At 40.6% G+C, this 13,774-nt stretch overlaps 1 protein-coding gene across 2 annotated transcripts in view; it reads left to right on the forward strand.

The window, feature by feature from the left end:
• LOC108139278 (dopamine receptor 1) overlaps positions 1-13,412 on the forward strand; it is a 37,800-nt gene extending 24,388 nt beyond the window's left edge. For both annotated transcript variants that reach the window (XM_017261974.2, XM_017261975.2), the window contains exon 6: positions 323-13,412. In XM_017261974.2, coding sequence (XP_017117463.1) covers positions 323-863 — 541 coding nt within the window. In that variant the 3' untranslated portion in view covers positions 864-13,412. The remainder of the gene's footprint in view (positions 1-322) is intronic.
• Positions 13,413-13,774: the final 362 nt, after the last annotated feature.

The raw sequence follows: 13,774 nt of genomic DNA on the forward strand, positions 1-13,774 counted from the left end.
TAAGCTATTAATGCTCAAAATTTTGATATAAACATTCCAAACTAAATTTGTAACCAAAACTTAATTTAATTTAAATTTTACTTGATTTTATAAAAAAATAAAAATCTTAAGTCTTGGAAATGCTAGAAATTTTTTGGTATATGTTTTATAAACAAATGAGAAGGTGATAAAAATATAAGCTCCAGGGTGTTTTATACATAAATAGAAACTAACACATCAACATAATTAAACAAATTTAATGGACATTTTAATTAAGCAAATAACCCTTTTAACATTTTTTATAATTCTTAATACAAAGATTTTTGCTCCATTTATTAACCAGATTATACTGCTACGCCCAGAAGCACGTGAAGTCCATCAAGGCAGTGACTCGACCCGGCGAGGTGGCCGAGAAGCAGCGTTACAAGAGCATCCGCCGGCCAAAGAACCAGCCCAAGAAGTTCAAGGTGCGCAACCTGCACACCCACAGCTCGCCCTATCACGTGTCCGATCACAAGGCGGCCGTCACGGTGGGCGTGATCATGGGCGTCTTCCTCATCTGCTGGGTGCCCTTCTTCTGCGTCAACATCACGGCCGCCTTCTGCAAGACCTGCATCGGCGGACAGACCTTCAAGATCCTCACCTGGCTGGGCTACTCGAACTCAGCCTTCAACCCGATCATCTACTCGATCTTCAACAAGGAGTTCCGCGACGCTTTCAAGCGTATCCTGACCATGCGCAATCCCTGGTGCTGCGCCCAGGACGTGGGCAACATCCATCCGCGGAACAGCGACCGCTTCATCACGGACTATGCCGCCAAGAACGTGGTGGTGATGAACTCCGGCCGCTCCAGTGCCGAGCTGGAGCAGGTGTCTGCCATTTGACCAAAAGGCTGTCTGAATCTCTCCACCACCTGGATGCCATGCGGATGCGGCGGTCTGCGCGTGGACGACGATGACGATGGGGCGCTGACCACGCGGTATGTTCCATGAGATTCGGTCACGGCGGCCACGGCCACCATTGTGGAGACCGTGGAGGCCGCGCAGATGGAGACGGAGCTGCTCTAGACCGCCAACTGGGTTCCTACGACCGACTCAATGTCTCAAAGCTTCAAGTGCAAGCAATCATCCCAACCCTCTGCCCTGATCCAGTGGATGTGGAAACCTGTAAGTATTATCAGTGCGTCCCAGAGACTAAGCAATCAACTTTGCGTATACTTAATCGCACTAGTATCTAGCTGTAAATCCAAAAACATAAGAGATAACCAAACCAAATCCAACCCAAAACGTGATTAGGTCTAAGATCTTCAACCCGGCACCTAAGAGGTTCTAGTTAAGTTTCTGTTTGGATATTCATGGCGGTTTGGCTCCATGCAAATGCGATGATTATGGAGTGACACATGTCACTTGCCACACTTCTCACTCACCCATCCACACGAACAAACATTTACGCACACAAACAAACCACTCGAGTCCTGAAAAAAAGAAAACGTTGCATACATCGCGGCGCCCCCATATTGGAGCAGCTCTACATTTGATTTATTGATGAGAATTTATGGTCATTGAACGAACAGGGCTGCCAGCTGCACTCGTAAATCATGCAAAATGATTATTGTTGTTATTATTACGGGCACAGCACAAAAGCTGTAAAACTCACCAACCCCCATTCGCTATATATTCATATCATGTTTAGTTGGAGTGCCACGATGATAGCGAGTTTTTACGACCAAACTTTTCAGACTGATTTGAATTTATGCGTTGAAATCTGTTCCATAATGTTAATTAAGCCAACTGTGATTGACACCGGCTAACAAAAACAATGCCACCCAGTCGAAAGGTTAACCCGAGAATCCATTTGGGCACTCTGATTACCGCGTGATTTTATGAGCCGCACCTGCGAAAACACAGCTATCAGCCTGCGGCATAATAAACCCCCTGGCATCGTTTTCGTTTGCCCCTTCGAGTGTCTTGTCTTGTGCCCCAGTTCCCGGATCTGAGTCAGTAGGGAAAACAAATGTAAACAGTTTGCTCTTCACGCCACGATGAAAAATTATGCCAGCACGGCGATAAATATTAAATTTATTAGGTCTGACGAAGGCATAAAAATCAAGATTATAAATTAAACAATTCATCAGAGAAAAAGAATGTTAAATGGCTTATCTCAGTGTACATAACCTGGGGAATTATTTAGTATTCTATTGTTGACTTTTTAAATACTTCCGTTTTCTGGTATTAAAATAAATATTTAAATTATTTGTTTAATATTTATTATTTGGTTTTTTTGCACTTACTAACAACAGCATATTAAAATCCACTCTCCGAAATTTAAATCATATGGATATGCTAAATATGATTTTTTATTTTTCTGCAAAGCTAAGCCATGGTTTGTGGAAGAAATTTAAATAAAGTTGGTTTTTCTCTGTGTGACAAAGCTTCTGAGCTGTTTGCCCCCTTCGGCACTCGAGTTTCAATTCCTGTTATTTGCGGATGCCACAACTCTTGCCCCAGTCTTTCTCGGTTCTGTTATTAATACAAAGTACTTATGCTCGCTGCCCCAGTTTTTCCCCTTCCTATACAAGGCAATCCGCTTATAACCTTTTCAGTCTTTGTTTATTCGATTCCCTTTCGCGCGCTCTCCTTTTTGTATTTATTTTGGCAGTTTATTAAAACTTTGGCGCTGCTTTCGTCATTTTAATTACGATATTCGGAACAAAAGCGAAACGGCATTTGTTATCGTGGGCCACGCCCTCTGTACCGCCCAACGCCCACTGGCAATCGTCATTGCCACAACTGGCACGCAATCAATTCAACTCAACTTCAACTCCACTAACGATTTCGCACGTGTCGCAAGTTCTTGGTTGAGTAAAGGCTTGAAATTTGGGGATTGAGTGCTTTATGGCACACAAGGAATGGTCTTGCCCTCAAACCTCCAAGCCCCCTATTCACCCACTTTCCACATACCAAAAACCTGGCCGAATTCCCACATTCCATTTGGGTTTATTTGGGGCACAGCCATTGACTTTGACTTTGGAATTTGTCGTGTCCAAACTTAAACCTCGAAAAAATGGCTAGCCCATGATAAATGTGCGTGGCGTGGCCATAAGCCTTAACCCGTTAAGTTCCAAATTTGCCTTTATTCAATATTGATACAAATAAATCAACAGCTAACTTGAACAGCCACAAACGAATTTTTAAAGAAAAGTGGTCGCAAAGAGAATATAAACCATTTCGGTAAATAATAAATAATCCTTTAAATAAGCTAACAATGCGAGGAAAATTATTGACACTGGCACTTGTTTTAAGCAGCCAAAATTCTCCAAACACTCAGACTTTGTCAACCATGGGTTAAGACTTTTACCATAACTCTTTCTTTTCGGCTTTGCATAATTAAGATAATGCCCGGAGCTTGCTCTTGTTATGCTTTCTCGTTACAGAACTTCCTGTTTGTACCACTTCGCTACTCCTCTTCTTTCTTTCTCCTCCGAAATTCTCCGACTTTCTCCTGCGTTCTCCGACTTTCTCCCCTTTATTCATCTTTGATTTGCTGGAAGCAATTTTGTGATTGTGACTATTGCTGATGGAACCAGGGAGGTTCCTTTTGTCCCCCAGTCATGAAAATCCTTTTCTAGCCTGCAATTTTCAAAGGCCAAGGGTTTTTTCAGGGTTTTGGTTTTCGCGAGTTTTAATTGGAACATTTGACAGCCTGAAAGTCGATTGTTGGCATGCCTTTCTGTTGGATTTTGCGGCCTCTGGCTGTCTGCTTCTAATTGTATTAGCCAGATTCATGTTAGAAGCCTACGTGACCAGAATGAAAAAGTGCTCCTGTCTGCGACAAGATTCTGCGAAGAGAGAGGTATCCAGTAAGCCAAGCCAAGCTGAACATGTCCTTTCATTAGCATAATCGCCCCACAAAAAACTTACTACACTAGTAGGGAGAAATTACCCCATTCACTTGAAAGTCTGAACTTTTTTGTTGACTATTTGCTGCTTAAATAAACAGATTTCCCGTAATTGCTTTTGCAATTGAGTCAAACGAAAAAAAAGGCATACAGAGAAAAAATCACAAGTTCATGTCAATAACAGCTACAATCAATTACATTTTTGTGTAAACAGCCGGAAAAAATTTCTTAAATGAAAGCGCTCAATTTGAAAAGAACTTAAATGAGAATGAAGCAAATATTTATATCAAATTCAATGGCCACAAATGTATGTTTACTTATTCTTGTAAAACTTCCAGCCCTCTTCAATATTTCATGTCGTCTGCCTGCCCTTGGCACATAACTTGTCTGCAATCCTTTAGGCAGCCATCTGGCTAATCCCATGTATACATAATGGGTGTCATATATATTCAATTGGCAATCCTTTAAGCCAACTTTAAAATCTGTTTGGATTTCTCCGTTTGCCGAGTGTTAAACTTCAATCTGGAGCCGAAAAAGTCAAACGATGAATGTCAACATTTCGCATAAATTGCATGTCGACTGCCAAAGCGATTCCAAAGCAGTGGGTTCCCATTAAAACAGGGCCTTTGACGTTGACTGGTTTAGGCCCGCTCACTCTCTGATGGATTGATTGATTGATGGATGGATAGATGGTTGGCTGAATGGCTGGATAGACGGCTAAAGCGAATTTTGCTGCTTCGCTGGCATCGTTTCTCATATTTTTTTTTTGGCTTTGACACGGCCACGCCTTCTAAGCACTGACAACTATCAACAGTTGGCCGCCAAAGTTTTCGCAGCTACCTTATGCTCTTTGCTTGGCTTAACTTTGGTTATATTTTGGCATTTTTATATCTTTTACGCCTGCCAGTGTTTATTTTGCTTTACGACTTTTCACAAATTCCCGCAGTCTTCCTTATTATTTTTTCCCTTTTGCCCCCTTTTTTCGCAGCTATCCCAACCAAATCTTTTCCTGGCGCGTGTCATTTTGTAGCCTACTTCTAGGCTGAGCTCGCATTCCTGCTCCACATTGCGTATACTTAACGTATGCCCGCGAAAACGTTTTATTACCAACGTTGCCTGGCGTGCTAATTTATACGTTAGGACCGGGGGGGCCTTCATTTAATACCTCTAGCGGCCCAGTCACGTCCAAATGGATCATAAAAACACAATTTTAATCACAATTTCTTTTTTTTTACTTTCTCCATGGCATTTTTCGCATAAGCAAATTAGCGAAAACATTTCGATAAATGCAAAGAATTTAGCACATATACGTTTGTGGTCGCACATTTTTATGCGAAATTTGTTCGACACTTGCTTTATTTTATTTAAATTCCCATTTTCATCTAATTAATTTCATAATTACCTAAAAGTGAAATAACCAAAGTTGATATTTAGTTTAATACATTTTTAAATTTCTTACTCGCAGAGGAATTCTTGTTCTCCCACTTGACCTTCCAGGCCGTTTTGGCCAAGAGCCTAGTTCGATGCGCATGTGGTTGCATTGGACTTGACATTTAAACTCCAGCAGCACTGCGTATACGCGATCTTTGACATTTGGCAACTTAAAGTGCTTTAAGCTGCCTCTAAGTCGTTGGCCAGTAACTTTCATTTGATTTTCAACTTCTTGCCGCCGCCCGCAGAAAGTTTCGCTCCCTTCCGAGCGTCCTTTTGTCGTCGAGGGCGCAAAAAGAAGGGGAGGAAAACTTTGGGCACGGAAAAAGTTTTTCAAGCCCTGCAACAATAACAAATGCAGGCAAAGTTTAGATAGACTTCCCTCCCTTCGCGGCTCCACCTGCCGCAGCATGCAATTAAAATTATGTGCCCCAAATGCAAAAGAGTTGTTTGCTGCTGCAGCCTCGAAATCATTTCGTAATGCACTTGGCTCCAGGCTTTATGCCAGTTGCGGTAATTTAATCGGAAGGCAAATTCAATTCGAAGGCAAAAGTTTCTGAATAAATGATGGCTGTCCGGGAGTATCGAGTGAATTGGGAGCATTTCCATTTGCCACTTACAATGACAGTTATTTAATTCCACCAGGAAGCCGCTGCCGCTGCTTAACCTTATCCCTTTTCGCCTGCTCCCTGCCGACGAGTATCAAGCGATTTAAGCTGCACTCAATCGATTTTATATCCCGACCCTTACATGCGATGCATTTTAATTAAGAAGGTAGCCTCTGTGTCCGCAGGCGGACTGTTACAGACGCCAGCCTACAACGTGCACCTTTTTATCAAGGTCCTGTCGCCTTGACATGCCACGCCCACCGCCCACTGTCCCCGCTCTCTGCAGTTTGCAATTTTAAACCCAAATTGAATTACTTCTCTATCGCCGGCATCATTGGCGGTCGGCTGGTTGGGCCTTCTACCCGAATTTCCCCCGTGGGCTGCAAAGGCTGCCTGACAACCCGCATATTGATCGAGCTTTAAGAACGCCGCCTTCCTAGCTGACGAAGAACAGGTGAAAAATAAGACAAGGATGTTGAGCCAACAGTGTTAATTGGTCTGGGAAACTCAATGAATTTCACACTTGGCTTAGATGGGCTTAGACAAAGCAAATAGTACCAGTCCTTAAAGCGATTGAAATGTTTATAATATTCGAAATCAATTTTTTAAACAACTAAGTAAATATTTTTAATGTTGTTGTATAGCTCGTTTATCTGGTCTTTATGCAGTATATCTACATAGTTTATCATTTCATTTGTATTTTTAATTGCTTGAATTAATTTGAAAATACTTCTAAGAATACAAAAATAATTAGAGTTTAATTCAGCTTCTCAAAAAACACAGAGAATTTTATTATATTGCGAAATTCTTTCGTCTAAAAATACCTGACACAGGTTAAGAGAAATAACTTTTCAATTTAAGCACTTAATTTCGCACAAAGCAATTAGCTCTGCATTCCGCCAAATTAATTGTAATCAGTCATAAAAGTAACAAGCCAACCATTTTGAGTGAGAAAATCTAATTAAATACTCAGCATGAAAATACTGAACAAAATATGAATACTATTTGATTACAGCACAACGAGGTGTTTAAGAGACGCAAATGATTTATTTGATTATTCTCCCCAAAAACCACCCTCTCTTTTGAAATTTAATTAATTGACAAATATTTGTGTAAAGGCGGCAACTGGCTGGACGAGAGCTGGCCGCAAATTAAACAATAACACAACGGGCACTTCAATCGAAATTTATTTGATAAAATATTGTTTTCCCCACCGATGCTGCATGGTTTTTCAATTAAAGTCGAAATCAGACTGTGCTGAAACTAAAAACAGAGCCAAGACCGAAGCAGACCCAACCTCTGTCCAGCGGTTGGCCATGTGCCGTGCTCCTGACAGCTGCCGCCCGAGGGGAATCAGGATCAGGGAGAGTGTCCTGCTAGAGCTGCGAGGCAACAATGCAGGCGTGAACATAAATTTCAAGCTTCACTGAGCCACCCAGAGCCCTTCGGTTGGTCCACCCCGCAATCTCCGCCCTTCGGCCGGGGCTAAAAGTGCCAAAGTTTATTATTAAATTATGTTGGCAAATAAAACTGTTGAACGTAAAATCAATTTTAGGAACATCTCTCTGCTTCTGGCCCACTGAGAAGTGTCCTTTGTCTCGGGGTTTTCCCTCTCTCTCTCTCTCTCTCTCTCTCTCTCTCTATCTATCTCTTTCCTCCTTTCAACACAGCCTTCTCTTTCGCTGCCTGTGACCGAATGAACCCAACTAATCAAATTAAGCTTATTTTTAAAAAATTCAACTTGCCCAAAAAACAATTCTTCTTCCCGGGAAACCCTTTTCGATGCTGGTAATCGAATATACCCCACTCATCGAACTCGTTAATGGCTCTCAACTCGCTGGCCGAGACCGCAAATAGCCGCTGGATGCCCGAAAATCGATTCCCGATATATAGCGATATATATATACCGAGCGAGAGACCCCGCACATGCGAAAGGATATTTCGAAGACCTGAAATAGCCCAAGTTCCGTTTAGCAGCTGAAAACTGAAATACTCACATTGAATAGGCAAATTCCCAGGTCAGGGCGGCCGGAAGGAGACAGAGGATAGGGCGGATAGGGAGAGCGAAAGAGAGGCTGACAGCTTTCTTTATAGAATTACTTCTGGCGCAATAACTTTTCCAACTGAACGAGCCGTTGATGGAGCACACTCGCTCTCTGCGCCCGCTTTTCCCACCGCTTTTCCTCCCTCCTTTCCCTCCCGCCCGCCTTTCATCCTCTTTCATTCCATTCATTGATTTGCCTTTTGCCTTGGCCAACTAGTGCAGGACGTGCAGGACATGCGACGTCGCCCAGAGAGGCAGACATGGGCCACTTCCTCTTAGCCCAGTCTCCTTAACACTCCAGCGCCCGAGAGTCCGGACAAAAATAGTTTGCGGTGAACTCTCTTCTATGCCTGGTAAGCTAACCCACTAACACATAATATTATTTATTAAACTGTTTGCCCCCCCCTCCCGATTTGGCAAAATCTCAATTTTTAATTTGACCCTCCGGCAGCCTAGTGGCCGTAAATAACAGCAGGACAATTAAGGTTTGTGGGCAAATTAACTTTTAGCTTCAGCTTTATACAATTTTTCTCAACAATCTTATTTCAATCTACTTCAGTCTTTAAACAAAATAAACAATTTCAATATTTTACAATCAGGATTTGAATACCACGCAGTACATACATTTTCGTATATTTTATTAAATATGCTTTTTAAGCTCCTTAAAACATTGTTAACGAAAAACAATCCAAAAGCAACAAGGCATTTCATTTTGAAAAATTAAATCTCTAATCCGCTATTTGCCGAACAAATTAGTTTACCGTTTTGCACGGCGATCTCTAGCAATTAGTTTGCTTTATGCATTAGTGATTTGCAAAACTAAATGCTTTTAAATTGAAAAACTTTTGTTCGAGCATTTGTAAAAACGATGTAAAAAAGTTTGCAAACGGTTTGGAAAACTGTTCACTTTATTTATTAAGATGTTTATTCAAGCAATTAAAAAGATAAAATAAAATCATATATCATAGGCAGAGCAAATTTGTCGGCTACAAAATGTTTATTTGCAAATAAATCATGGGCTAAGAAATGGTATTTCTGTTTAGCAAATATTAAATGACAAGCTACATAATTCAGAATATAATTAACCAGAAGGAAAAATTAAATATTGCAATGAAAAGTGTAACTTTTAATTTTAATTCAATCAACGTTTTTTAGTTATTAATTTAATTCATTTTAATGGGAGTCAAAATATAGAGAAAATAATTACTTACCTTCGATTAAACCCTTCGATTTCTTGGAATGTTTCCTAGGATCACCTAGGTGTTAAGTGTAAGTCACCTGAACTGGGGATTAAGGCTCCTGTTGCCTGTTGTCCTTGCTGTTTCCTTTGCCGCTGGTGTTGCAGCTGCTCCTTTTCCCAATGCTACTAAGTGGCCGTGCGGCTAACCAATCACTCGAGTGTCCTGCTCTAGGAATTCTCTGGCCCAGTGAGGAAGTGAGGAAAAGACACGAGCAAACAAATGGCGGCAAGTCCGCATCTGGCTGTTGACTCCCCAATTGGCCCGGATACTCCGACGATGATGTCGATGCCGCCGGGCCACTCAGCAATGATTAATTACACTTAATTGTAATTTATGCGGCTCTGGAGCAGCGCCCATTCTTCTCCATTAGTCGAAGGACTCTCAGGGAATCAACTTTATTGAAATCTAGGCCTCTGGGCTCCTACACCCATCAGTCTCCCGTTCCCGGCAAATGTCCTTTTGTTTCACTAATTGGCCATTAAGCTGCCAAGATTTTTAAAGCATTTAACGTTGACTTTCGTTTTCGCTTTCAATAGCTCGGGCTTAGGCGCAAAGTCCGCTTGACTCTTGTCCGACAAATTGGCGGAGCTCCGGCGGATGTTGGCCTCCTGCTGTTGGTCAGTGGAGTGGCCATCAGACTACGGCTCCGCCCGATATAAATCAAGCCGTTTCTTTGACTTTTCTTGGGGCTGTTTGCCAGCGAAAGCACCGCTCATTAATCAGGCCGACCGCAGTCAATGGGAAATGTTTACTTGATGGCAGCTTGTTGCAGTTCAACTATATCAGAGTTCATTTATTTTCAGTAATGATGTTGAGATACCACTTGTTCATCCCTGGGCTCAGAGGTCAGGTACACAATTTTCTTTAGTTTTTTCAACAAGTCAATTCTGGGTGTACAGTTTGGGGGTAAAAGCACGTTCTTAATTTAAGGTATTACAAAGTTTATTTTATTAAGCCATCAAATAACTTCGCTTAGCTTTTTCGTATTTTTATTACAAATGAACAAAACAGAATATATAAATTTTTTATTATTGGCCAACAAATAAATCAACTTATAGTTTTTACTATAACAAAAGAATCATAAAATAATTTCCCCCAAATGATGAGCTTTCCAAGAACAAAATGAATTGAAACTGAGCCCAGCGGCTGTCCCTGAATCAATTATTATTAACGAAAAGTTTGCTTTGAAGCTTTCATTGGACCGTGTCCCTTTCAATTCAGTTGCCTAATTATATCAATTCGGTGCAACAGTGAAGTGGCCAAAAGTGTAAGCGAAGTTTTTGTGGACTTTTTCGGGAAAACGAAGCACTCGACTGTAATTCGAGCATTTTTCCGGGCATAAAAATTACGAGGCTCCGCACTTTTTACGAGCAGCGTCAGCGGCGAACTGCTGACATAGATTTTGCACAAATATTTCGCACTACTTCTCATTTTACGACGGCACGCAATAAAAAGTGAAAAGCTGAAAGGCTTTTCTTCCCACCCTCTTTAGCGTTCGCCTTTTGTTTGCTTAATATTTCTGCCGTCCTGTTCTTTTTTCGAATTTTTCCCGGATTTTTTTTATTGTTTTTCCGCTGATTCTGTTGTTGCAGCGAAAATAAAAAGCGGAGCAGTGCAAACAATGCTACGGAGTGATTGCCGTGAAAAATGCTGCGATTTTGAGACCGACACGCCTACCAGCTGCCAACCCGCCCATCCATCAGGCCATCCAACCATCCATCCATCCAACCAACCATCCATCCAACCATTCATCCGTGTTTACTTGCAGCCATTTCAACACTTTTGTTTGCATGCTTAAATAAATTCAGGCGTAGTACCTACATTTTTTTTTATAGGAAAAACTGGTAGCTATTCAGTTGCTCGCATGAATAAACTGCGAAAATCAAAGATAAATCTTTGTGCTTAGTATTTAAGTGACCGCAAATGTACTATCAAGTGTTATTTCATAACTGGACTCATGATTTAAATTCAAACGTTTCAACTTCTTGACTTTACAGACCAGTGAGGCATTCGAAAAATTGCAATGACGATAAGTGTCCTAGCCAAGAGTGGCATCAACAAATTATCTAATCGACCCTTTTACCATACTTTGAATCCTCCACCTGCCTCTTTGCCCTTTTCTTCCGGGTCAGCAAAGTGAATTGCAGTCACTGGGTCCTCCGCTTCTAGTGCAACTGACAGCTGGCTTAGCAGCATTAAGTGCCGAAACTATAGAGAGTCCTGCGAAAATTCCCACCCACAAAGAATACTGCATTGACTGGTAGCAACAATTTTTTGATGGAAATAAAACTTTGCCTCTGGCACTGCATAGATAACATGAAATTGTCAAATGTCAAGTCTTGACATGTTCGAATAGGAAATCAGCACACTAAAAAATTGCAGTCGAGTAATAGAGTAGCCAGCTTCATGAGAAAACAAAAACTGTAACCAATTTTGTAGTCATTTTTTAGACCAAACATTTAAAAAGGAAACACAACTAAAAGTGAAGATACATTTTATTCTTTTAATATAAAACAAACATATTGACAAGCAAAAACAAAAGAACTCCATTAAATAAAAAATGTTCTAAAGTTAATTAAGTGACTCATCTTCAACCATTGATCATTATTAAACTGCTACTTTTTACCTTTAAGTTCTCAAATCGATCAAAGCATAATAATTTTTTTGGTGAGATTTATGAAAGATTTATGGAATGTTGTCTACTTGCTAAGCTTTAAATTTAATTTTTGAAAAACAACAGTTCTTAGGAATAAACATACAAGAGGAAGCTGTCTGCATTTCTTAAAACTCTAATTAAACAGTTGTTATTTTTGTTGAGTGGCGAGTTTGCTGAAGCTAGTTTAATGGCCATACAATTGACACAAAAGTTTTCACATTCTCTCAACTGAGCCGGTTTGAGCCGCCCTGAGCTGCGTCGAGTTGGTCGGGAGGCAATGCCGGTGCATTAGTGGCCAAATCCCGCCCTCAGGGACCACGGCTGAGCTGCATTTTCGCTTCAAAAGTTGGGCAAAACTGCAGTTTTATAACAGGCCCGGCAGTGCTTGCTTGTGGAAATTGTCCATGGGCAGGCACAAACCGACGAACCACCAACGCCTCTGTGGTGGGTGAACCACAGTTTAGCGTCCCTCGAACATATCAGAAAAGTTTTGAATTATTAATTGCTTAACGTCGAGGGCTATTCGCCCCAACATCAGCCACATATCACGCACACTCAGACACATGGACACGCATACACACTCAGCCATGGGAATTCTGTACCTACTACATATATGCTTTACTATTTTGTACCTTAAGGTGATTGCGTTGTGTAAACTCTACCCTTTAGTGTTTAAGGACGAGTAATCTTGAAATCAAATTATGTAAATAAATATCAGAAAAGGGGTACGAGTAAGTACCCCGAGAATATATATATTGTATTACCATATAAGCAACAAGATGATGAAGCGGAAGCGGAAACAGAAACTACCAAGTTTTTAGTCGTAAGCCAAATGGCAAAGTCATGTATCGACAACACAAAACACTGTTACTGTATGTAAGGCTCTTTTGTACCTCTTGCTCTCCCACTTTCGAATTTACTAAGAAACCCTTGAAAGCGCTAAGTGAAACTTAAACGTTTGTCTAGCTTTAAGTGTAGAAAATTAAATTAAATTAATTTAAATTATTGTAATTGCGCAGATGCATGAATAAATAGCGAATCGAAGTGGTCGGTGGATCATTAGCCACATTTCAACAATTATGCTGAAAGCATTTAATAGTCTAAACATGAACTACATAATCCGCATAGAGACAAATTAACTTGTAAATTATTGAATCTCAAACAGCATAAGTCAAGCAAATCCGTAGTGGCAAAAAAATATTGTTCATTGTTGCTGTCTAATACGCCTAGAATGGATAAATAAACTATGCATTAAAACAATATCAGTAACTAGTTAAATGTGTGTGCGTTTGTCATTGCATATGTAGCCAAGAGTCCCCAGATTAAATCGTTAGCTGTAAATGTTTTTGTGTATATCTGTATATGTCTCTGTATATGCTTAGATCAATAAACCCCGATGTATTCACCTCTGACCCTAAGTTGACACCCCTTCCCTTCAGCATAGTTTCTGTATTCTGTATAAATTGAAAATCTCTCAACTAAGTTTACTCAAAAGGAAAACTACTAAAGCAAAGTGAGAAATACTTAAATAAATACTGAAGCATATTGATAAGCAGAGGCATGTGTTTGGCTTTCAGTTAATTGCATTTTCAGCAGAAAATTCAGCTCAGATTGCTTTCGATTGCAGAAAAGGCTTTATTATTGGCAGACTGCAAAAACGTATTAAGCCGAGCAGAGTTTCATCAGAATTTTATTCAATTATTGTGCTGGCAAAAGCATCGAAAAGTGCACAGGTAAGTGTTAGTTTTTTTTCCAATATTGTATTTGTACCAAATACACCGGCATGTCACTGCCGATTGTCTCAATTTTGTGAGTCTGGGAGTGGATGGGTGGGGCTAGTGGGAAAAAAGTGTTGGCCTTGCTGGGTTCGCATGTGCCAGGAATTTCGAGTTCATTAAAAAGTACGCCGGAATTCGA

The sequence above is a fragment of the Drosophila elegans genome, unplaced genomic scaffold (assembly GCF_018152505.1).
Source record: "Drosophila elegans isolate 14027-0461.03 unplaced genomic scaffold, ASM1815250v1 contig_476, whole genome shotgun sequence".
In the NCBI taxonomy this organism is placed as follows: domain Eukaryota; kingdom Metazoa; phylum Arthropoda; class Insecta; order Diptera; family Drosophilidae; genus Drosophila; species Drosophila elegans.